A 25,978-nucleotide genomic window follows, 5' to 3' on the forward strand; every position below is an offset into this window, starting at 1 on the left:
TAGGGGAAGGCAAAGAGCGGGGACAATGGCGTGCAAAACAATGGTGTGGCAAGTACTCTTGATCTCTTTCTTCTTACGCAGTCTACACGGACAAGTCAGTTACTCTATCCCTGAGGAAATGTCGAAAGGCTCTTTTGTTGGGAGTATAACACAGGATCTGGGATTGGAATTGAATAGGCTAAAGACAGGAAAAGCGCGTATATACACCGGGGATAGCACCGAATATATCGGTTTGGATAAAGAAAAGGGATCGCTTTTCATCAGAGAGAAAATGGATCGGGAGGTGCTTTGTGGAAAGACAACACCTTGCGCTTTACATCTGCAAGTAATTCTCGAAAATCCCATGGAATTGTATAGAATCACAATTGAAATCACAGACATAAACGACAATGCTCCAAGCTTCAAGAAAAACGAGATGAAATTCGAAATAAGTGAATCCGTTATGACTGGAGCTGTATTTATGTTAGAGAAAGCCGTGGATCGCGATGTCGGAATCAATGGCTTACTGAGCTATTCGCTTAAGCCAACTGATAACTTTGCCTTAAAACTGAACAGTCAGGCAGATGGAAGTAAAAATGTTGAAATGATTCTTCAAAAACCTCTTGATCGAGAGAAACATGACCGATTGTCTTTACTGTTAACAGCTAAGGATGGTGGTGAGCCACAAATGTCAGGCACAGTACAGATACACGTAACTGTTCTGGATGGCAATGACAATGCTCCTGTGTTTACACAAAAAATATATAAAACATCCTTAACAGAAAATGCTTTGAGAGGCTCTAAGCTTGTCACTGTGACCGCGACCGATGCAGACAGCGGCTCAAACAGTGTGGTTAAGTATTACATGACAAATACGATGGAGGGAATAACTGATTTATTCAGCATAGATCCACAAAGCGGAGATATTACCGTTGATGGCGTGGTTGATTACGAAATATCCAGCCGTTATGAATTAGATGTGCAAGGAAAAGACCAAGGAGGACTCTCTGATTCTTGTAAAGTAATTATTGACATAATTGACGTCAATGATAACAAACCAAGTATTAGCATTATTTCTAAATCCAGTTCAATTTCTGAAGAATCAAAGCCTGGCACAGTGATTGCAATGATGAATGTAAACGACCCTGACTCGGGCAAGAATGGACAAGTGAAATGTAATATTGAAGATAGCATCCCTTTCACAATGGCATCTCCATCAAACAACTTTTTCAGTCTCCTTACCTATAGTGCACTGGACAGAGAGAAAACCTCCGAGTATAACATAAGTATTATTTGTTCAGATGAAGGAGCTACTCCGTTATCCAGCAATGTAACTGTCCGCTTACAGATTTCAGATGTCAATGATAACGCACCTATGTTCGAAAAAGATAATTTTGAGGCCTTTATAAGTGAAAACAACTCCCCTGGTTTGGCTGTATTTACGGTAAAAGCCAAAGATGCTGACTGGAATCAGAACGCACGTGTTAGTTACATACTCGAGGAGAGCTCCGTTAGTGGTGTACCGGTCTCCTCATATGTGTCTGTGCATGCCGACAGCGGCGTCATCCATGCCATACGGTCTTTCGATTATGAACAAATGAAGAATATCAAGTTTACGATAAAAGCGCAAGACGGAGGTTCTCCGCCTCTTAGTAGTAACGCTACTGTGCAGATTATTATACAAGATCAGAATGACAATGCGCCACAGGTTCTCTACCCAGTACAGACAAGCAGCTCAGTCGTATCTGAACTGGTGCCTCGCTCAGTAGATGTTGGCTATCTGGTCACTAAAGTGGTGGCTGTTGATGTGGACTCTGGACAGAATGCCTGGCTCTCATATAAACTACAGAAACCTGCAGACAGAGCGCTGTTTGAAGTGGGCGCACAGAATGGTGAAATAAGAACTGTGCGCCAGGTGACTGACAAAGATGGTGCGAAACAAAAAATGATTGTTGTCATAGAGGACAACGGACAGCCCTCTCGCTCAGCTACAGTCATTGTGAATGTGGCAGTTGCGGACAGCTTTCCTGAAATGCTCTCAGAATTCACAGATGTTACGCAGGACAAGAATTATAATGAAGATTTGACCTTTTATTTAGTTTTGGCTTTAGCTGTGGTGTCCTTTCTCTTCATCGCATGCTTAGTTGCCATAATCTCAGTCAAGATCTACAGATGGAGACACTCTAGTATCCTCAGTCAGTCTAATCTTCCAGTCATTCCATATTATCCACCTCATTATGGAGACGGAACAGGAACCTTAAAGCACATGTACAACTATGAAGTGTGCATGACAACAGACTCCAGAAAGAGTGATGCAACGTTTCTAAGACCCACTAGTCAAAATGTTTTAATAATGGACCCAAGCACCAGTGAAACGATGAAGCGAATACAGAAAGAACAACTTTTCTTGGACGATTTTAATTCTCCTGATCAGGTGAGGTCATTGATTAAGAATGTGTCAGTGAATAATTTATATATTTTGATAATCTTATATCACCTATTACCTAGTTCTCTGTTGACTTTATACGCGGGCCATTTGTTCTTTTGGGAAGCTTACACCCTTTTGTGCATCTCTGTCTTTCGTTTTCTTGTCTTTCTCTCTTTCATTGTTTCTTCTGTCTGTATCATTTTGTCTGATTTGAAGCTCTGGCGTCTGATTCATTTCAGCACCATGGATAGGGACAGCAACAGCGGTCGCCGCCTATTAGAGGCTTTGTTCATTTTTCTACAACTTCTTCATTAACCTTTTGCTGATAATATCTTCGCAAAAATGGACCTATGTAAAGTTCAAATAACCATCCTCCACTTTACATCAGATGGGATCCGATAAGTGAGCTTCTTAAAGTTACATTTTGTATCTGTGTAAGGCAGAAAACACTCTGAAAATGATCTAAGCTACACAATGGACTTACAGAGCCAAATGGCATCTCTCTCTGTTCTTCTCACACTAAAAGACTTCCATTTTTTGTATTCACAGCAACCTCCTTGCATTGAGTGTCATCACACACAGCATGCATAACCTCAGCATAACCTCAGTTTAACTAATAACCATATCCTGCATTCCCTTAACACCTGGTTGATTGCTACAACCTTCCTCAATGTTACAGAGAGAACTACAGGATGTTTGGGATTTCCAAATTCTGTACAAATTAATATGAATGTAGTTTATTCATGTTTGGCCTTTAATTGATTAATGTCATGTGGGCAGCAGTCTGATCGTGGTTTCTTTACAGCCTTAAGTACCTGTCAGTTGTATTATTTAAATATAATTTTCACTTCAGTTATGCATATGAATCAGCTGTTCAGCTACAAACAGCCAACGAAAAGGTTAATTGAATTTAAGGGACACAGGACACTACGATTGGATTGGTTTGTCGAGATTGTAGTATTTAACCAGCCATTTTAAGTACACTGAGTCTAGTCTCTTCTCTTACTCTTGCTATTACTTTTCTCTTGGCTCATGCTCTCTCTCTCTCCCTCTCTCTCTCCCTCTCTCTCTCTCTCTCTCTCTCTCTCTCTCTCTTTTCATTTCCCCTTTCCCCATCTCATCTCATTATCTTATTCTCTCATTCATAACTCCTCGTGTGCCGTTCCTTTACTGTGCCACTACCTTATGAATTGGAGGTAATTTCATAACTTTATGGAGTCAGGTTAATTATATTTTCCGCAATATGTGCCACTCTAATGCATTCTTCTTTTCCATAAAGTTCAGTCACACTTAAGCCTTCCAGCCTGGTGTTTTTCCATCGATTCGGTAACACTTTGGTTGCTAATTTACAGTGGTGAGCCGAGGTGATCGAGACACTGCCAATTTACATCTATATCTTACGTAAAATAACCATGTTTGTGGCATTCACAGCAATGACGTGAAATATTGTTGCGCTTCTGTTATTGGGCTGTAAGTGCCGCTGTTGGTTAAGCGGAAGGGAGATGAGAGGTCCTGTTATCTGAAAGAAAAAAAACATTCTGCTGTTCTCGGTAAGACAGCACAGCACTTTGTGTTTGTTGGTGCCTGGACGCTTATCAGAATCAGCAAGGATGGATATGTCGGTGACTTTTGTTGCATGGACGAAAGCCTTCAACTGAATTAAGTCGGGTTTCCTTGTTGTCCTGTTCTGCATTAGGCTACAACATAGATAATTTAAAAAATGGCAGCCAAAGCTATGCGCAGTCTCTTTTTCAGACACGTTTGTGTGCCAGCCATTCTTCTGTGTTGTTTTCGCTTTGTGACGGCACAAGTTCGGTATTCCATTCCGGAGGAGATGGCGAAAGGTTCTCTTGTAGGAAATGTGGCAGACGACTTGGGTATTGACATGAAACGGATTCGGAGCGGCAGAGCTCGTATTGTAGCGGGGGACAGTGGTCCTTATGTAGAACTGAATACAGACAAAGGGACCCTGACGGTGAGTGAGAGGATAGACCGTGAGCTTCTCTGTAAGCAGACATCACCGTGTAGTTCCAGTTTCGAAATTATTTTAGAAAATCCCATTCAACTGTATGAGGTGGTAATAGAAATTCTGGATGTCAATGACCACGCTCCGACATTTCCGAAAGACGATATTAGTATTGAAATAATGGAGAATGCAATGCCAGGAGCTCGCTTCCCATTAGACAGCGCGTATGACCCTGATGTCGGAGAAAATACGATTCAGAGTTATAGTCTAAGACCAACCGATAATTTTATACTGAAACACGAAACACGCCCAGATGGAAATAAGTACATTGAAATGGTGTTACAGTCTCCTGTAGACCGAGAAAAGACTGAAGAATTATCTCTAATACTAACTGCAAGTGACGGTGGTAAACCGGCCAAGTCTGGAGTTAAGAAAATACATATTAAAGTGCTAGATGCCAATGATAACGCTCCAGTTTTCAGCAAGAAGTTGTACAGGGCGTCGGTCGCAGAAAATTCACCAAAAGGAAGCCCAGTCATTACACTGAGTGCCTCCGACGCCGATAAAGGTATTAATGGAGAGGTGATCTATGCATTTCGGTATGTGTCAGAAAGCGATCGTGGATTGTTTGAAATCGAAGAGAAGTCAGGAGAGGTGATAGTAGCCGGGGATATTGACTACGAAAAGGCTAAAAAGTACGAGATAAACATAGAGGCCAAAGACCATGGCGGTTACACCGATTCATGTGTTTTGATTATAGACATAGTCGATGTGAACGACAACTTTCCAGTGATATCATTAACATCCTTCACGAATCTTGTCTCCGAAGATGCCCCCGTTGGCACAACTGTAGCTGTTGTCAATGTAAAAGACTTAGATTCGGCTGAAAATGGACAGGTGAGGTGTAAAATCAACAGAAATATTCCGTTTAGCATTAAGTCCTCTTTGAAGAACTATTACACTGTACTGACGGAGGAGAAGCTGGACAGGGAGCTGTTATCGGAATATAACATTACCATCACAGCCACAGATGAGGGATCGCCACCTCTTTCAGCGAATAAAACAATTCAGTTACGCATAGCTGACATGAATGACAATCGGCCTGTTTTTGAGCAGACGGATTACCTTTCACATATCATGGAGAATAACTCACCAGGTGTGTCTATATTTACTGTCAGTGCCACAGATGTAGATTGCTGCCAAAACTCTCGTGTCTCCTACCTACTGGAGGAGACTCAGATCAACGGAGCACCTGCATCATCTTTAGTCTCCATCAATGCTGAAACAGGAGTCATTTACGCAGTGCGTTCCTTCGATTATGAGCAACTTCGTGAGTTTAGAATAAATGTCAGAGCTCAGGATGGCGGATCCCCCCCACTGTCTGGCAATGTCACCGTCCAGATTCGAATACAAGACCAGAATGATAATGCGCCTCAGGTGCTCTATCCAGTACAGACGGGTAGTTCTCTGGTGGCTGAAATAATGCCACGTTCAGCAGATATTGGCTATCTCGTCACTAAAGTAGTGGCGGTTGATGTGGACTCTGGACAGAATGCCTGGCTTTCATATAAACTGCCAAAAGCACCGGAGAGGGCATTGTTTGAAGTTGGGGTACATAATGGAGAGATTAGAACTGTGCGACAGGTGACTGATAAAGATGCTGTGAAACAGAAACTCACTGTTGTAGTGGAGGACAACGGACAGCCTTCTCGCTCAACCACAGTCAATGTGAATGTGGCAGTGGCGGACAGCTTTCCTGAAATACTCTCCGAATTTATTGACTTTACGCACGACAAGGATTACAACGACAATTTGACTTTTTATTTGGTTTTGGCATTGGCTGTGGTGTCTTTCCTCTTCATTTCGTGTTTAGTTGCCATCATCTCAGTCAAGATATACAGGTGGAGACAATCTCGCGTCTTGTATCATTCTAATCTACCAGTCATTCCATACTATCCACCTCAATACACAGACACTGGAAGGACTGGAACTTTGAAACAGGTATACAATTATGAGGTGTGCATGACGACAGACTCCAGGAAGGGTGAACAGAAATGTATTAGACCTGGTAGTCAAAGCATCATTAGTTTTGACTCCAGTGGGACTCTGACACTTCCACACGTTCAGAGGAGGGAAGACAGTGAAGACTTTCCACCTCAGGTGAGATATTATTTAACACTTACAATGTACACAAATTAGGCCTACTATAAGCTTTTCATATAAAATATTCTCTATTCTATCAATTTATCTGTCGTCTTATTTCAATGGCGATTTCAATATAATCTATTTAAATAAAAATATGCGCTTGGATAATTCATACATTTGTCAACGGGAAATGGCAATATAGAATTTAAACTCTAAGTGCCGCTGTTGAACAGCAATACACTATTTTGATGCTAAAACAACAGTCACTCCCTATCCGGTCCCCATGTCTGCAGCCATATGGGCTGCGATGACAAAGACATCAACACTATTTTGTTAGCATGTGCTATTGGGGTACCTTGTAAAACCTATTCTTGCGTTCAGCGTTCAGTTTTTATTCTTTCCCCCCCTCGTGTTTGGCTGTTTGCGCACAATCATGGGCGATGGCTGTCGTGTCGATGTGAGAAGAGGCGGCATCGGACTGTATTCGTGGCCACTGAAGCTCCTTGTTTTGTACATGAGTATGGTTGACATTCACGGACAGGTCCGTTATTCTATTCCAGAAGAACTTCCGAAGGGATCTGTTGTGGGGAATATCGTGCAGGATTTGGGTCTGGATATTAAACGATTGAAAACTGGCCGTGCACGGATTTTTACAGAGGACAGTCGTGAGTACGTAGCGTTGAACAATGACCGAGGCACTCTCATTGTGAAAGAAAAAATTGACCGAGAGGAAATGTGTGCCCAAATAGCTCCATGTTCTTCGCATTTTCAGATTATTCTCGAAAATCCAGTTGAACTGCATCGTATTGACGTCGAAATCTTAGATATTAATGACAACGCTCCGTTATTTCCAGATAAGATTGTGAAACTAGAGATAAGCGAGGTGTCTATCATAGGGACCCGCTTTCCTTTGGAAAATGCTGTAGACTCCGATGTTGGAATAAATTCCATCCAGTCATATTCTCTCTTACCAAGCGACCATTTTAAACTTAAACAGCATTCCCACTCTGACGGTAGTAAATATCTGGAAATGGTTCTCCAGACAACACTTGATAGGGAAACTACAGAAGAGCATGTTCTGATGCTAACCGCTGTAGATGGAGGATCTCCCAGCAGGACAGGGACAGTGAAAATACACATTGAGGTATTAGATGTGAATGACAATGCGCCAGTGTTTAATTCTCGTGTTTATAAAGCGTCTCTGCCAGAGGATTCCTCTAAAGGCACAGTAGTTTTGACGGTTAGTGCCTCTGATGCAGATTCTGGAATGAATGGAGAAGTGTCTTATTCATTTTCACACTCCACGGATAGTATGGCGGATGTGTTTGAAATTGACAGTAATACTGGTGATATTAAGGTGATAGGAAATCTAGACTATGAAAACACCAAACAGTATAAAATAAACGTGAAAGCAATTGATCAAGGACGTTTATCTGACACAGCTAAAGTGCTGATTGATGTGTTGGACGTGAATGATAATGCCCCGGTCATCACTGTTATGACATTTGCTGACCACATACCTGAAAATGCTCTCCTGGATACAGTGGTAGCAATGTTAATCGTTAAGGATTCAGACTCAGACAAAAATGGTGAAGTGCGACTTTATGTTGACAAAGACCTCCCTTTCAAAATAAAGCCTTCATCTTCTAATATTTTTAGTTTAGTCACCGATCAGAACCTGGACCGCGAAAGGGTCCCTCAATACAATATAACGCTAACAGCAACTGATCAAGGATCTCCTTCATATTCTACGAATAAAACTCTTACATTGAAAGTATCGGACGTTAATGACAATGCACCGATCTTTGAGACAGCCAGTTATACTGCACATGTTATGGAGAACAATTCACCGGGGCTGTCTGTGTTTTCTGTGAAGGCCAATGACCATGACACTGGGCACAATGCTCGAATAACCTATTATCTAGAGGAGACTCAGATGAACAATGGTTTAATTTCGACATATATGTCAATCAATTCAGAGAGTGGGGTCATCCACGCAGTGCGGGCTTTTGATTTTGAGCAAATTAAAGAATTACGAATCCAAGTTAAAGCGTTGGACGGAGGCTCCCCGCCTCTCAGCAGCAATACCACCGTAACTATTTTCATAACAGATCAGAATGACAACGCACCTCAGATTCTTTATCCAGTTCAGACCAGTGGGTCGGTCGTGGCTGAAATTGTGCCTCGATCGGCAGATATTGGTTATCTGGTCTCCAAAGTTGTGGCTGTTGATGTGGACTCTGGACAGAATGCCTGGCTCTCATACAAACTACAGAAAGTCGCAGAAAGAGCGCTGTTTGAAGTGGGCACACAGAATGGGGAAATCAGAACTGTGCGCCAGGTGACTGATAAAGATGCTGTGAAACAGAAACTCGCTGTTGTGGTGGAGGACAACGGACTGCCCCCTCGCTCAGCTATAGTCAATGTGAACGTGGTGGTGGCCGACAGCTTCCCTGAAGTGCTTTCTGAATTCAGTGACTTTACGCACGATAAGGATTATAACGACAAGCTGACTTTTTACTTAATCTTGGCTTTGATTGTGGTGTCACTGCTTTTCATTTTTTCTGTTATTGCAATCATATCTGTCAAAATCTATAGATGGAGACAGAGAAGGTCATTCTATAAATCGGCCAATAATCTCCCAGTCATTCCCTATTACCCAACAATGTGCTCTGACGGAACTTTACAGCACGTGTACAACTACGAAGTTTGCGGGACCACTGATTCGAGGATGAGCGACGTAAAACGCATCAGACCGTACAGCCAAAACACGCTGGTGAGCCTGAGTCGGGCGGGGACCGTGCAGAGAGAAAAGACGCAACAGGAGGATGGAGATTTCTCCTCAGAGGTGAGATGATCAAGCGTTTGAAAACAAGAGGTAATGCATCGGTAATATAGATTTGTGTCCATACATACTATTTTATGACATTCAAAAAACACACACACTTTGGCACACGTCTAAGTCATTGTACCCAAGACCGTCCATCATTTGATGATCAGCTACACCAGGCTGAATTAAGTTATTAATTCGTGCACACGTACACATGCAAAGTAGGTATTATTTCCAGTGCAAGCAATGTCAAGACTTTATAGATTACTCAGATTCTTACATGATCAGACTATTTTTATTCTTTACAGAAAACTGTAAACGGCAATTTCGTCTTTGTATATAATTTCAAACCATTAGTTAAAGTGTTGTAATTCGTTTTTTTGACCCTAAGTGCCGCTGTTGATTGCATATACTTTGCTCTCCTCTGTACCTCCCATCATTTATAAAGAGTAAGGTTCGGCCCAGATCACATTGCTTGCAGTTACTGCGTCAGCAACTACTTTTGTAAACTAAATACTGTGGCGAAGCCTTTGGATAACTGAAATATTTTAGACTTCTTTTGACAACGGAAGGAAGGTTTGATCCCTATGTTATTTTGATAGCATAGCCTATTTGGACTACTATCAGGATGAGAAAAGGATTCTGTTGTCAGCGATGGACATTATCGCTCGTGTGGTTGTGGGTATCTTTGATGCTTTTTGCAATGGGACAAATCCGTTATTCGATACCTGAGGAAATGGCAAAAGAATCCATTGTTGGGAATATAGCAAACGATCTTGGGATTGAATTGAAGAGACTTGTGTCCGGGAGAGCTCGAGTGTTCACATCGGATGGCAGTGAGTACATTGGGCTGGATAGAGAGAAAGGACAGCTGGTAGTAAAACAAAGAGTGGACCGCGAGCAGCTATGTGGGGAGATATCGGCTTGCAGCCTCAGTTTCGAAGTGATTCTTGAAAATCCTATGGAGCTTTACAGTATTACCATTGACATACAGGATGTAAACGATAACAGTCCTGTTTTTCCTAAGAGTGAAATTGATCAAGAAATCAGCGAATCCGCCCTACCCGGAGCGCGCTTCTCTTTGGGAGGCGCGATTGATCCCGATGTGGGAATAAACACATTGCAGAAATACGTTTTACACCCGACAGACCATTTTGATTTGAATGTACAGAGCAGTTCAGATGGTAGTAAAAATGTTGAAATGGTCCTCAAAACGCCTTTGGATAGAGAGCGGAAAGACAATCATCACCTCACTCTTACCGCTATCGATGGCGGAAGCCCACAAAGGTCTGGGACAGTACAAATCCACATTTCTGTTCTTGATAATAATGACAATGCACCTATATTTAACCAAGCGGCATACAAAGCATATGTTCTCGAGAATTCAGCAATAGCAACACTGGTGACAACAGTCACGGCGACTGACGCAGATGAAGGGGCAAACGCTAATATACAGTATTATTTTGAGCATGCCCCAGCCAGCGTTATGGCTTTGTTTGCTATTGACACGAAAACTGGCCAGATAAAGGTTGCTGGATCCATTGATTATGAAAAATACAAGCAATTTAAGATAAAAGTAATAGCTAAAGACAACGGTGGTTTAACAGACTCTCGTGAAGTCATAATTGATGTCACTGATGTAAATGATAATATTCCGAAAATTACAGTCATGTCATTTTCCAGTGCTTTACCTGAAAACGCAGCACTCGGAACAGTTGTGGCTATGATTAATGTACAAGACCTTGATTCAGGTGACAATGGAAAGGTCACTTGTTCAATCGATCGTAACTTGCCATTCAAAATAGTGCCATCATTAGCAAGCTATTACAACCTCGTGACAGATTCAGCACTGGACAGGGAACAAATACCCGAATACAACATCACCGTAACTGCAGTGGACGGAGGCAACCCACAGCTCTCTAGTAGAGAGACACTGACTGTGAAGATATCTGACATTAATGATAATGCTCCGCAGTTTCAACAGGAAATGTATGATGTGTATGTACTTGAAAACAACTCTCCATCTTTGTCTATATTCTCGATTAAAGCAAAAGACGCTGATTGGGGCCCAAATGCACGTATATCTTATTTCCTCGATGACGCGAGTTTAAATAGGACACCACTAGCATCCTTTATTTCCATAAATACAGATACTGGTGTAATCTATGCCATGAAGCCCTTTGATTATGAACAGATCAAGTCTCTGAAAATAAAAATCAAAGCACAAGATGGAGGCACTCCCCCTCTGAGCACCAATGCAACACTAAACATCTTTATACAAGATCAGAATGATAACGCACCACAGGTACTTTATCCATTACAGACCAGTGTCTCTGTCGTGGCTGAAATGGTACCACGATCAGCAGATGTTGGTTATCTAGTCACCAAAGTGGTGGCTGTTGATGTGGACTCTGGACAGAATGCCTGGCTCTCATATAAACTACAGAAACCTGCAGACAGGGCGCTTTTTGAAGTGGGCGCTCAGAATGGAGAAATCAGAACTGTGCGCCAGGTGACTGATAAAGATGCTGTGAAACAGAAACTCACTGTTGTAGTGGAGGACAACGGCCAGCCCCCTCGCTCAGCTACAGTCAATGTGAATGTGGCAGTGACGGACAGCTTTCCTGAAGTGCTCTCAGAATTCAGTGACTTTGCACAGAACAAGGATTACAGTGATAACGTGACTTTCTTTTTAGTTTTAGCTCTGATTGTGGTTTCACTGCTTTTTATTTTCTCAGTCATTGCAATAATATCCGTTAAAATCTACAGATGGAGACAGAGAAAGCTGTATTATAAATCAGCTAATAATCTTCCAGTGATTCCCTATTACCCCACAATGCACTCTGATGGAACTTTACAGCATGTGTACAACTACGAGGTGTGCGGTACCACTGATTCGAGGATGAGTGATATAAAGTCTATGAGGCCATACAGTCAGAACACGCTGGTGAGCTTGAGTCGGCCAGGAACTGTTCAGAGACAAATGAAAGAACAGCTGGATGTTGAACTGTCTTTAGAGGTGAGAAACTACACGTATTTTAAAATATTTAAATATATATGTTTCTTTGGTCAAATAGTTGTGGGCTGTCATGCTATTTGAAACAGAATTTGTTTTACATAGTGTTCAGAAAATTGTAGTTTGAACATTATGTCAGAATGAATCATCCACATACGAATATACCTTCTGGGCCTCCTCTTTCTCTCCCTCTTGGTGTCTTTCGACCCTTAACCCGCATGCCACTGTATGTGCACTCATGGGATTGTTGGTACATGTATGCGTATTGGCAAATGTTTTATTAGGTAAATCTCATGAAATTGCTTCCCCATTCACGAATGGTTTATCCATAGGTACACAGCATCACCTGCTTTAAAACTATGCACCTTCACACCTGTAATACCACCGTTGGACCCTAAGTGCCGCTGTTGATCGCATGTATCATTTGTCCATCAGAACCTCCCATCTTGTCGTCCGAAACGAATGTAGCTACCCAAACACCTCCCTCAGATGGTGTTCTAGCAATCACTTCCCAATGTCTTATAAGATATGATTACTGTGGCTTGTAAGAGCTAGAATTTCTTTTGATAGCATTTTTTGGGGAAAGTTCTTCGGATTGGTGTTTTTGTCTTTGCCTGAGGTTTTGTTGAAACACACCGTGTGCTTGCTTATATCAAGATGGGAGGAACAGTCTGTTGTCAAAGATGGCCATTGTTTGCGTTTTTGTGCGCTTTCATATTTCAACTGGTGATGGGACAAATCCGTTATTCGATACCTGAGGAAAAGCCGAAAGGTTCCATTGTTGGGAATATAGCAAACGACCTAGGAGTGGAATTGAAGAGACTTGTGTCCGGGAGAGCTCGAGTGTTCACTTCGGATGGCAGTGAGTACATCGGGCTGGATAGAGAGAAAGGACAGCTCGTAGTAAAGCAATTAATGGATCGCGAGCAGCTATGCGGGGAAATATCCGCCTGTAGTCTCAGTTTCGACTTAATTCTTGAAAATCCCATGGAGCTCTACCGTGTCACAATTGACATAGTGGATGTAAATGATAATAGTCCTGTTTTCCCTAGGAATGAAATGGATCAAGAAATTAGCGAATTGTCCCTACCCGGAGCACGCTTCTCTTTAGAAAGTGCGATTGATCCAGACGTAGGAATAAATACATTGCAGAAATACGTTTTAAACCCTACAGACCATTTCAACTTAAATGTACAGAGCAGTTCAGATGGTAGCAAGAATGTTGAAATGGTTCTCAAAATGCCGTTAGACAGGGAACAGAAGAAGAATCATTATCTCACTCTCACTGCTTTTGATGGCGGCAATCCACAACGTTCTGGGACTGTAAAAATCCATATTCGTGTTCTTGATGTCAACGACAATGCACCTGTATTCAGTCAATCGACATACAAAGCCTCCGTTCTGGAAAATGCAGCAGTGGATACGTTAGTAACAACAGTCACAGCGACAGATGCCGACGAGGACACAGGCGGTGTTATACATTATTATTTTGAGCATGCCACAGCCACGGTTAAGGCTTTATTTACTATTAATCCGGAATCTGGTGAAATTAAGGTTACAGGACCTATAGATTATGAAAAATTCAAACAGTTTAAGATAAAAGCTATAGCTAAAGACAATGGCGGTTTATCAAACTCCTGTGAGATAATAATTGACGTTGTTGACGTAAATGATAATGCTCCAAAAATAACAGTCATGTCATTTGCAAGTGCTTTACCAGAAGATGCAGCTCGTGGAACTATTATAGCCATGATCAATGTCCAAGACCTTGATTCGAGTGAAAATGGAAAAGTAACGTGTTCAATAGCTCCATCCTCACCATTCAAAATTGTATCCACGATGCTGAATTATTACAACCTTTTGACAGATTCAGCACTGGACAGAGAACTAACACCTGAATACAATATCAGCATTACTGCTGTGGACGGGGGAAACCCATCTCTCTCTAGTAAAGAAACTCTAAATCTTAAAATATCAGACATTAATGACAATGCTCCACAATTTGATAAGGACACGTACAGTGCATATGTTCAAGAAAATAACTCTCCATCTTTGTCTATATTCTCGGTTAAAGCTAAAGATGCTGATTGGGGCCCAAATGCACGTATATCTTATTTCCTCGATGATGGGAGTTTAAATGGAACACCCCTGGCATCATTTATTTCCATAAATACAGAGACTGGTGTAATCTATGCCATGAAGCCCTTTGATTATGAACAGATCAAGTCTCTGAAAATAAAAATCAAAGCACAAGATGGAGGCACTCCCCCTATGAGCACCAATGCAACACTGAACATCTTTATACAAGATCAGAATGATAACGCACCACAGGTACTTTATCCATTACAGACCAGTGTCTCTGTCGTGGCTGAAATGGTACCACGATCAGCAGATATTGGTTATCTGGTCACCAAAGTGGTGGCTGTTGATGTGGACTCTGGACAGAATGCCTGGCTCTCATATAAACTACAGAAACCTGCAGACAGGGCTCTGTTTGAAGTAGGTGTTCATAATGGAGAAATCAGAACTGTGCGCCAGGTGACTGATAAAGATGCTGTGAAACAGAAACTCACTGTTGTAGTGGAGGACAACGGCCAGCCCCCTCGCTCAGCTACAGTCAATGTGAATGTGGCAGTGGCGGACAGCTTTCCTGAAGTGTTCTCAGAATTCACTGACTTTACGCAGGACAAGGATTACAATGACGGCCTGACTTTTTACTTAATCATAGCCCTGATTGTAGTGTCATTCCTTTTCATTTTTTCCATTATTGCAATTATATCCGTTAAAATCTACAGATGGAGACAAAGAAAGCTGTACTATAAATCAGCCAATAACCTCCCAGTGATCCCCTATTATCCCACAATGCAATCTGATGGAACTTTGCACCAAGTTTACAATTATGAGTTTTGCGGAACCACTGATTCGAGGAGGAGTGACGTAAAACCTATGAGACCATACAGTCAAAACACACTGATTCATCTGAGCCGGCCAGGAACAGTCCAAAGGGAAAAGAAAGAGCAGCTGGATGCTGAACTCTCTTTAGAGGTGAGGAGCCAGCATACAAAAGTCTGAGCTAGACTTACAGATCACTTTGAATTGCATTCCTTATGTAAAGGCTCTGTTACCTTTTAGATAGTTGTCATTTTTCCAGGATAAAAAAGGGGGGGCGGTCAGCTGTGTATATTTGTTTTTGTGATAATTCAGTTTTACGATAGAAATAAACTGTATTACTGCCACACACATCATGCAGGATAAAGTTTATTAAATGGAATACTTGTTTTTAACGAAGCAGGTGTGGTGCACTTTTTAGTTACTGGGTTTCTTTTGAATCAGCTCTGAATCACCTTAGGTACATTCTGAGGCCAGTATATGATGAACAACAGGGCTAGGACTTGCACTAGACTCATCCCTGCCAGGACTGGGATGACATCCAGTCCAGATAGTTTGATTCATAAATACAAATGAACAAAGTGATCCTAATCCGTTGTAATCAATATAAGTGGATGTCCCTCCATTCAGACATGTGGATATTAACACCACATGGGCATTCTCTTTAAACACTGGGAGAGATCAGTTGTTATGATACTGTTTTTTCTAAATGTGTGTATAGAATGATTCTGTTTGGCATTTCTTACATTTACCACAACTTGATCTCTTGGTTTTTGACATGAGAGTGAGTGCAAACACTATCCTTTGTTTGAAAACACTATCCTTTGTCCATTATGCCTTCATTTGCTGGCTAATGTCTTTGTTAGTTTTTTTGCTGTCTGTGAGAAATACTGGCCCTTCAGTATGCTCTCGTATTTGTATTGTAATGGATAACTATGAGTGAGCTGAGGTGCTGCTCAAAATGTGTATGTTCGACCTGAAACGCTCTTTGTTAGCACTATGGTTCAATGTCCTGGGAGAGAGCCCAGTTGTAAACATTAACAGAAATACTATCAAATCGTGGGACATTACTACAGTGTAAAATATCTGCAAAATAACTAAATACAAACACCCAATTTGTATGGTTAAAATTACTATTAAAACCTAACTAATAGCTTCTCACTCATATGATCTGTGTGTGTATAGAGGATTGCCTGTAAAGCAACTCCTCTTAAGCCTTGCTTCTCTCTTCTCTCCCTTTCTTCCCTTCCTCTTACTCATTCTCATTCCTTCCCGTCTCCCCTTCCCTCTCTCTCTGCCCCTCCTTTCCCCCTCTCCCCATCCTAAGCACACTGACCCACATTCAGTCGTCACACACAAACACACATGCAGCTTTAATATTCAACTCCACTGTAGGGATGCTCTGTTCTCCTCTCATCTCTGCCTTTCTCCATTTCACATTTCAGTCCAGCCATGCAGTCCTAGCTGAGGGTTAGCGTGGTCTTTCTGCTCTCTCTCTCTCTCTCTCTCTCCCTTGTTTGGGTTTGCTATTGAATCACTACAGAAGCCATGCAAAAGGGAATCAGTGGCTATCACTGTATTTGAGTCACCCTCTTGCACTGAGCTTGCTTCACGTGTCATTGACGTTGCACTCAGAAGCGGGTTGTGTAACAGTGGAGCTGTGAAGAACACTGGCATACACTGCTTTTCAGCAGGGAAGAATCCTTAGCGGTGTTTAAGAGAGGAAAGAGAGCCATCGCCATTCTATGTACTGGCTAGTATGGCATAGATAATACTAATGGGTACCAGTGTACAACATTTGAACATCCACATTGAGTTGTTTTTGTTGCTATGAGTGTCCAACTCTTTGTGAAGCTGCAAGCACATCCCTTTGTTCTTATTATATAATGGGAATTGATCCTAATTCTGTGGTTCAGATAGTTTTCGGTCAGTGGATAAACTGCCCACACGTACATACATTCCAGTGAATTTAAATGCACATTTATACACCCTCAGCCCACTCAGGCCCACATCAGGAGAAGTCTGCAGTGTTGTGCTGTGTAGACTTGCCTCGTGTGCAGATCCTCTCCCTGCATTCCCTTTCTACCGTTGCCGCAGAGACTAACAGCAAGGTCATCATGGTTGTCACGGCAACAGTCAGTGGTGCTGAAAGGAGGAGAGAAACAGGGAGATGTGAAGCCGAACTGAGTAGGACTGTGCTTTTCAGTCATATAATGTGATGTAATTTGTAAACATGCAACCTTCTTCTAGCTAGTTTGCTGGAGAAGTATGCTCTATTATTATATAATTGTTAAACATGTCATGGACCTTGCTTATGTCTAATTCCCTTACCCTTTAACAATATCCCATATTATGTCACTGAAGGCGAATACTATGTGTGTCCATGGTTGGGAAGAATCTTTAGATTCACACGTGTGACATAGCAGCTGTGAGGAGGGCATCACCCTGTAGTCATGATGATGGTGCTACTTCATGGTACTGCAAAGGCATCCCACACTATACCGGAGTATTTATGGTATTCATTTCATGAGAATGCCATCCAGAGATGCATTGAGGTGTGATTATATAACATATATATTATGCATGAGATGATAGACTGGTCTGGAAAAGGGTGAGGGTGTGTCTGCATTGCAGTATGTTTACGAGATGTGAAGCACCTCATGGAACTGGCTAACATATTCACTTACAAAGCGACAGAGCTGCTTTGTTATTGAGTAGCCTAAGTGAGAGAGTGAGTGAGCACTAATTTGCACCAATACCCCATATCTGCAACCAGCTCACCATGTGGAGACATATATCTTGATTTTCCCTGACCTCATAACCTCCAGTGTGGGCTGAAACCCTGCAGAGACAGTTAAATGATACCAGTACACCATCACAAACGCTGCCAAAGCTTTAATTACGTCTATGGGCGCAGCTATGGATATATGGCAGATAGGTGTCTAAAGTGTTGGGTTGCATATGCTTGTTTCACACACACTGCATTTGATAAAATGTTGATATGGCAAAACCTTGTGTTGTTAGTCTGATATATTTTATTGAAACAGCCTACTTATAAGACATACTCTAGTAAATGACAAGCACCTGCAATGTTGCAGGCCCTATGGCAATTCAAGGGTCAAAGTAGTCATTGGTGGGTCCACTAAATGTTGAACCTGATCTTTGTCATCAACTGTTGTATTGTTTGGACTGATGCTCTGATTTTCAATTGGATATGTAACGTAGTCTGTACACTGGCTAGCTGGTGTTTTTTTTCTGTTCACAAACAGTCGAAGTTAAGCATACTCACACAGAGTGCATGTTGTATAGTTTGGTGTGCATAGAATCTATGTGAGACACATCCCATGAGTCAAACTTTGAACACAGACTCAAACAAACACAAACTGCCAACCTGTAATGAACACCCAAAGAAATGAATCGCTATATCAGCTTCAACCAACAGAGTCATGCTACCATTTACATGACTGTCATACAAACACAAAATAAGGAATAGCAAAACAAGTACGTGTCAACAAGGTCACGTCGATCACCAAGAGCTGGGTTTGGGCTGGGATTTAGCATCAGAACACACTTGTGGTTTTCAGCATGGGATATTGCCACCAACCTTCCTTGTAATGTCTGTAGGCATGCAGCAATCCTGCAAATACTGTACTGAGAAGCCTCTGGCAGGAGAAGTAACAGGGAGGACTCAGTTAAGTACAAGGGCAGAATGTATATGTCAGGCTGCACTAAAGTATTTCAGAATGGCTGCTCCCCACTTCATTGAGTAGGACTGAGAGGGCTATTGACACAGAAGGACACACGCCGGCCTGTTCTTAGTTGTCTAGGTTACTGAATGAGATGTTCCAGTCTCTGTGCTGAGCTGCCAGTGCTGGTGGGCTATTTCTGTCATCCACATTGATAGCTGACATGAACACCGGTTTTGATGCTTGTTTCATTATCTGTGTTGTTTCACTAACGATTTAGACTGATGAGCTTGCCTTTTCAGTTGTGAGCTTTATTGTTTATATCATTAAGTTAGGCTAATCACTGTCCTGTATTGCTTTCTGCCCAATCAAGGCTGCTCATGGATTAGTAAATGAGTTGTTTTTCCATGTCGAGGTTTGATGCAGGTATAATACTGTCACAGAGACCATTAACTCATATATAAACACTATAGATCTTGTGTGAGAATGATCCCCTATTCCCTTCATTGTTTTGGGGGGTATTGTGGAAAGGAGTGAATTTTATAAATGGACTTACATACAGTAGTCACATCATGGACATACTTTGCACAGAGATAGAGAGAGATGAGAGAGAGAACGCGTTAAGAAGCATTCTTAGAGTATACAATTCAGGTTCTGTAAACATATCACACCACTCCACACACGTTTAAACTAAGCTACTAATATCAGTGAAGGCCCACATCAGACACGTAGAAGACTAGAGGTCCCTGCTTCAGATCTACAGTATATCTTTCTCCTTGACCCCAGGAGCATGTGTCTGTCCCACACCAAGACAGACTTATCCGTTAGCACAGAACAGTAGTAGCTCTCAGGGTACAGGAAACAGATGCAAATCTGGAAAAGTTTTGAGACATAGCTTTTAGTTTAAAACAATGGCTTGATAAAAGGCACTTATTGATAGTTTCTTTTTGAATGAAAATGTTTTTCAATCATTTGAGGATCCATGAAGGCACTTCTTGATTGCTGAAAATGGACACACTCCTTTAGCCTAAGAGTTTATACTGTATGTGGGCTGCTTGGGCACAGGTATGCTCTGCTGTGTCTTATGTCTTCTAATGTCACCAATTGCACTTTTATTGTTTTACACCTGTGCAACCTGAAAAGTTCATCTCATGATTATCAGCCATTTTTTATAATTCACTTATAATCAGACACTGTGTAATGACATGAGCATCAGAGGCCAGCCAGTGACCTGTGATGTACTATAGCAGAGGACTGAGTGAGTGTATGTCATTTAAAGATTCACTCTGCCCTTTGGTTTCGGCTTCCTGAAAGGTTGTTGAAAGTTGACCTCAACAGCCAATCAAATTATACCACCTCCTTTATTTGCTCCTGAAACACTGTGTTGATTACCTGGAAATGTTTACAGCTCGGTCTGAGCCACTATGTTTGTTTCCTGCTTACAGAGCTTGGGTTGTGGACAAACACCAGAGTTTCTTTTAGCACAAACACTGACTGGACAGCTAGAGGACCATGTGCTGAATATGACAAAAAGTGTATGAGGTCAGAATAGCGGACTGCACCTCTAACTGCTGTGAGGGTAGCCATTGTGGTAATACAGGCCTTGGGCTTGAACAGAGACATTTGACATTTTAACCTGTAGTGTTTGTCCCTCAATGGTATATTTCAGCGCCAGTGCAGTCCTCAGACACAGCATATTTCTGCTACGATGGCATAACACTATGACACACACTTGTCTTACCCTACAAGGAAACTAGCCCAGCATTGCGGGCCGACCCCCAGCTCACACTCTAAATTCAGCCTCAAGCGTAGCAGCTTCACTGAAGACACACACTGGAATATGGCTCTGGATTAACAAAGCAACTAGCTAAACATACTAAGGGACCAGTCTGCCTCCACACAGTGCTGAAAGCAGTTATCTATGGGATGGGGGGGGGGAGAATGAGATGCGTTTCTTTGGGCTCTGTGTCCTGTAGATATTTATGAGCTTATCTAAATGCATCTTTGTATTTTCTATGTTAAATGTACCGACGTTAAATGGATGTCTGTTTTAATACACTTGTCTTGAGCTGTGTCGTAGAAAAAGATGGAGATACGCACATCATTCAGATACTCTCTCTCACACACACACACACACACACACACACACACACACACACACACGACACAGAGTATCAGACATTCTTTAATTGTGTTGGACAGCATTCAGGCAGTTGAGGTGCTTTATGATGCCAAAGACAGTGTCCTTCTGTGTGGATTATTTTCCTATTGCTATCAACAAGACTGTGTGACTGTTGTCCACATCTTACTCAGAAATGTATTCTTCCACTTCTTCCATATCTACTATCTATGTATGCCTGAGCAGAAATATAATGTCACGACCCTTAATGTAGGGATTTACCAAAAACGGTCAGATGTCCTAACAAACCAATAGCCATAGAGAATGGCATCCACTAATATAAGCCCCTTGTTTCTAGTCTTACTTCAGTGTAAATACATTTCCTCAGTGTTTTCTTTGACCTGAATATACCATACCATGCTTTCTTGTGCCTCTGAAAGAGGCTGTTTATCTTCCCCCTGCCTGCTTGTGCCCCGCCCCACCTCCCCTCCTATGAACACACACATCAGCTACCAGACCAGGAGGTAGGATGGGTTGCCATGGCAACCGGCTTAGTCATGATGTAGACTGGTCCATTCTCGCCAAAAACACAGGGGTTCTTCGAAACTATGGTGGGGTCTGTCATGTGGGTATTTTGGCAGTTTATTAACTGTGTCTCTATATGTGTGGGGCTCCTGATTCTGGTTGGTGTATATATCCAAGGCTGTTCTACTGATTGTGAAAAGTGTGTTATGTCACAGTGTATAGAAATGTCACAGTCTCATCACCAGAAACACAAAAATGGTGCGGTCCAGTATAGAATAAAGGCTTTTTGATTCTCACATGACACACCCCATATGGCCATCTGTAATGTGTGATGAGTTCATAAGAGAAAAGGGAGTAGGTGTACTGCCTGTATGGTACAGCAAGAGAGCTATATTGGTCTGGGAAGGGTTTTTGTCCAGTTGTGCTTTGCATTATACAAAGCCATGATTTTACAAACTGCATATAAACATAGACACAATGAAAAGCACCTTCTTTTGACATTACTGGAAATACTTGAGTGTATGAGTGTGTTTGTGTGTGTTGTGTGTAGTGGGTTTGGTATGTTTGTTGGGTGGATGACTTTTGCATGTATTGAATGTTTGTGAGCATACACACGTTTGTCACCAATGTAATGATGGTGAACCCATACTGATTCTCTTTAAATAACCTGCATGCAGTGTTACTCTGGCAAGGTCTCATATTAGCCCTGCTCTGCTCATATAGCCAGGACTGCAATAAACTGTTATGTACGTAAACAAACCTAGAGACATGAGATACATTTTTTGTCAACAGTGTGATGTTAGTCACACTCCACTGGGACAAGTCTATGTTTAGACATATGAGTATCTGCCAGTAGTTTCAAGGTTCAAAGGAGAATAAAGTACAATTCAGTGCAATTCCATTAAAACTTTGCATGTCCTAAAGAATAGCAGGTTGATAATGCACCACTTCAAAGTTCAGCTCTTTTGCTCTATATACCTCTGTGCTGTAGCTTTCTCTGCTCTCTGACAATGCTTTGTGTGCAGGTTTTTTCTCAGGTAAGTATAAGCTCATGTTTGTTTTGTCCATCTGCACTGTGATGTGTTGCTTCTCTCTTAACCAAGTACATCCTTCTTTTTTTCCATGTGTCTGCTTCTTCTCCACTTCCTCATGTGTATCTACACAAGGTAAGAGAAACATTTCTTCTTCCATCACAGTAGGCTGAAAACAGTGGGTCTGATTTTTGAAGTATTTACAGTAGATCAAGGGCATGCATTATTTTAGCAAAACAAGATATAAATCGTATAGTCTCTTTTGAAACATATGTATTTTAACCTAAATATTTATTCCTATATATTGCTAAAAAATGTGTTTTAATCGTAGTGAGGTTTAAAATGTGAGTTGCTGTGAAAACCTTTCAAAATCAGGTTGATTGTTTTACTGTCCATTCAATGTTGATAACTGTGACCATGCTCTGCAGTGGGTTATTTGTAAGAAATATCAAAAGCTAGACGTCAAACGGTACAACAATCTGAAAAAGTTACAGAAACATTTAAAAAGAAGTGACTGTTCAGGTGTTTTCCTCAACAGTTACACAATACAAGACACAATACACCCAAAACGTAACTTTTCCTTCTCATTCTGAGTAACAATACTTAGAGCAAGTCTGTTGTATACTCTAAGTAGTTCTACTGTAAGCCAGTAGTAGTACCTAGTATCAAACTCTGTGCAAAAACTATTTGGACAGACATACAAACTTGGCTAAGAGGTTTTCTTGATTACATGTGTCTCACTGCATGGGCACATACTCTGTTGCATGTTGTGACAAGCGCACACACACACACACACACAGAGAAGGTGAGGGAGTGTGTGTGAGTGCTGAGTCACCCATGAGTGACATTTGACAGCAGTGCACTGTCCCACTGTTTGATAATATACTCTGTTGCATATTGTGGCAAGCACACACGTGCGCACACACACACACACACACACACACACACACACACACACAGACTCAAACAACACAGAAACACAAACACAAGCTCAAACACAATGTGATAGAGTGTCTGCGAATGCTGAGTCACCAACTAATGACATCTGACAACAGTAAGTACATACATATACTGTATCTCTCTTTCTCTACCTCTTGCTCTCTCTCTCTCTCTCTCTCTCTCTCTCTCTCTCTCTCTCTCTCTCTCTCTCTCTCTCTCTCTCTCTCTCTCTCTCTCTCTCTCTCTCTCTCTCTCTCTCTCTCTCTCTCTCTCTCTCTCTCTCTCTCTCTCTCTCTCTCTCTCTCGATCACTCTTAAACACACAAACACACAAATGCAACAATGTGCTTATGCTCACATACATATTTATAAAGACTTGTGACCATGTAGACCACTCACTCAGACAGAAGACTAAGGTGAAGATGCTTTCAAAATTACATGAATAGTTTTTACTTGTCAGTTAACAACACAGGAAGTGTGGCAAACCAAAAATACCCAAATCAGTTTCACTATTTCAGACAAGTTTCACACTCTACATGCATGAGATTAAACATTACTGTGAGATGCATACACACAATGATGCATGCATACCTTTTTGCGTCCATACACATACAAATAACATGTATGGAAGTATAGAGTAGGTTGGACTGTCAACTCTGACATCCTGAGAGACAGGCCTTTAGACTTCCTCCCATCCATCCCAGCAGATTTCTTGAATGTGTAGTTATTGAATGAAATTATTTGGTGGTAACTGATTTGGGTAATACATACAGTACTTTATCTCTAGATCAAGAAAGTTTATATCATTAGATTGTTGTATTCTGTATTAACACACCCTTCAGAGCATCCTTATTTGAAATATCAAAACAGTGAAGGTGAAAGTTCTGTCACTTGTACAAAAAACTTGATTCTGACGGTGTGTGAGGTCAACAGTAAGTCAGTCATAGCATTCCCTTCAGTAAGTCCTTCAGTTGATTGTTGTTGTTTTTTTTGACTATACTTTGACTCTAGCAACTACTAAGTAGCCATGGGTGTCACATTGTGCTCTGTGTGTGTGTGTGTGTGTGTGTGAAAAGGGCAGTGGAGTCTCAAATGGGAGCATTAGACACACCCTGGTATGTTATGTGTATGACAGTGTGCTAAATCGTTTAAATGGGGACAATTGTCTCTTCACGTGTGCTGTAACCTCATTTAGCAGGAAAGTATTGAAGTATTATAATTGCTGTTGAAGTATTATAATGTTTTACAGATAATGCTTTACAAATCTGTAAAACCAGTTGTTTCATATATTTAGAAAGTTAAGCTCTCCTTTGCTTGACGTATGTTGAAAGTAAGCCGAACCGTGGAGAGCCGTGTTTTGTGTATAAGTGGGTCATTCATTCAAACGCATGCAGCTGCGCCTGTTCACCGCCTGTGTGGCGCTGTCCACCCGCGTGGTGCTGAAACTGAACCCTCTTTGTGTGACATGGACGCAACCATCTTGCTCTTCCTCGTGGTAGGCTCCTTTGTTGCTAGGGAGATCGGACCGCATTTAATCATTAATGCGCTATTTTTGTATAATTGATAAAGCCATACATGCTTTTAAAGAATATATATGCATGTGAACTGCATCTTTTTTTCCTTTAAAAAAAAAAATATATATATATACCAATATATAACAATTCAGTTATGAATTTGCATCAACGCCATGATCTGTTTAAGTCTCTCTTCCTCCCTCTCACTAAGAGTCGTCACACTGTGTCGTCATCAAACAATACCCGCGTGCACAATCCACCCCTCCTTCTCTCCCACACTCTCTCCCTCTCACATATGAGCTCCCACTGCTGTTGACACCAGTGTAATTACATGTGAGATACTATCTGTGTGTGGGTCTCTTGCATTACCCGCATACCACCACATGAAGGCAGACGGAGAACAGGGACGACTATACAGGAACAGACAGAGAAGCAACTGTAGAAAAAAAATACAGTTGATAAAAAAATAATCATTTTCTTTCTTCCCTCAGAGTTGTTTCAAAGTGTAACCTACTAAATTATTATTATTTATAACTGTTGAAAGTGAATAATAACTGAATAGTTATAGATCTAACAAATGGCTTTGTATGAAAATTAATAAAGAATTATATTTGATCACTTCTCACAATTTGTGGCTGTAGTTACACCAAAAGTTCAGTTTCAAATTAAAATGTTCAACCAAATATACATATCGAGGTTAAGCTGCATTCCTATGCGTTTCAATTATGCAGTACTTGCTTTGTACAGAGTGACTGTGCCTTTAAACAGTCTTGTACATTTGATTGGTCAAGACACGAATGCTCATGCATCCAATAGCATGCAGTATTGTAGAAAGAGATCCACTCCGTCTCCTTGCTGCTTTCAGTGCTCCGATCTATTGGAACAGAAGCAAGAGAATTACATAGAGGAGAC

At 41.4% G+C, this 25,978-nt stretch overlaps 2 protein-coding genes across 3 annotated transcripts in view; both read left to right on the forward strand.

Moving 5' to 3' along the window:
* Positions 1–25,978, forward strand: part of LOC308364290 (protocadherin gamma-A11-like) — a gene marked incomplete at its 5' end in the record, with an annotated part of 212,701 nt that overhangs the window by 147,075 nt on the left and 39,648 nt on the right. The window contains one exon of one of the 2 annotated variants that reach the window (XM_080837380.1): positions 41–2,413. The exons of the other annotated variant lie outside the window; for it this stretch is intronic. Within the exon in view, the coding sequence (XP_080693506.1) occupies positions 41–2,413 (2,373 nt within the window). Of the gene's footprint in view, positions 1–40; positions 2,414–25,978 lie in introns of those variants that run through there. 2 annotated transcript variants of the gene reach the window in all.
* Positions 4,128–25,051, forward strand: LOC308366167 (uncharacterized protein; the record flags this gene model as incomplete). Its single annotated transcript, XM_080839802.1, has 5 exons — positions 4,128–4,259; positions 7,102–9,366; positions 10,001–12,367; positions 14,585–15,100; positions 24,947–25,051. The coding sequence occupies 5 exons, from the start codon at positions 4,128–4,130 to the stop codon at positions 25,049–25,051; spliced, it is 5,385 nt and encodes a 1,794-aa protein (XP_080695928.1).

The sequence above is a fragment of the Sprattus sprattus genome, assembly GCF_963457725.1.
Source record: "Sprattus sprattus genome assembly, chromosome: 1".
NCBI classification, from domain to species: domain Eukaryota; kingdom Metazoa; phylum Chordata; class Actinopteri; order Clupeiformes; family Clupeidae; genus Sprattus; species Sprattus sprattus.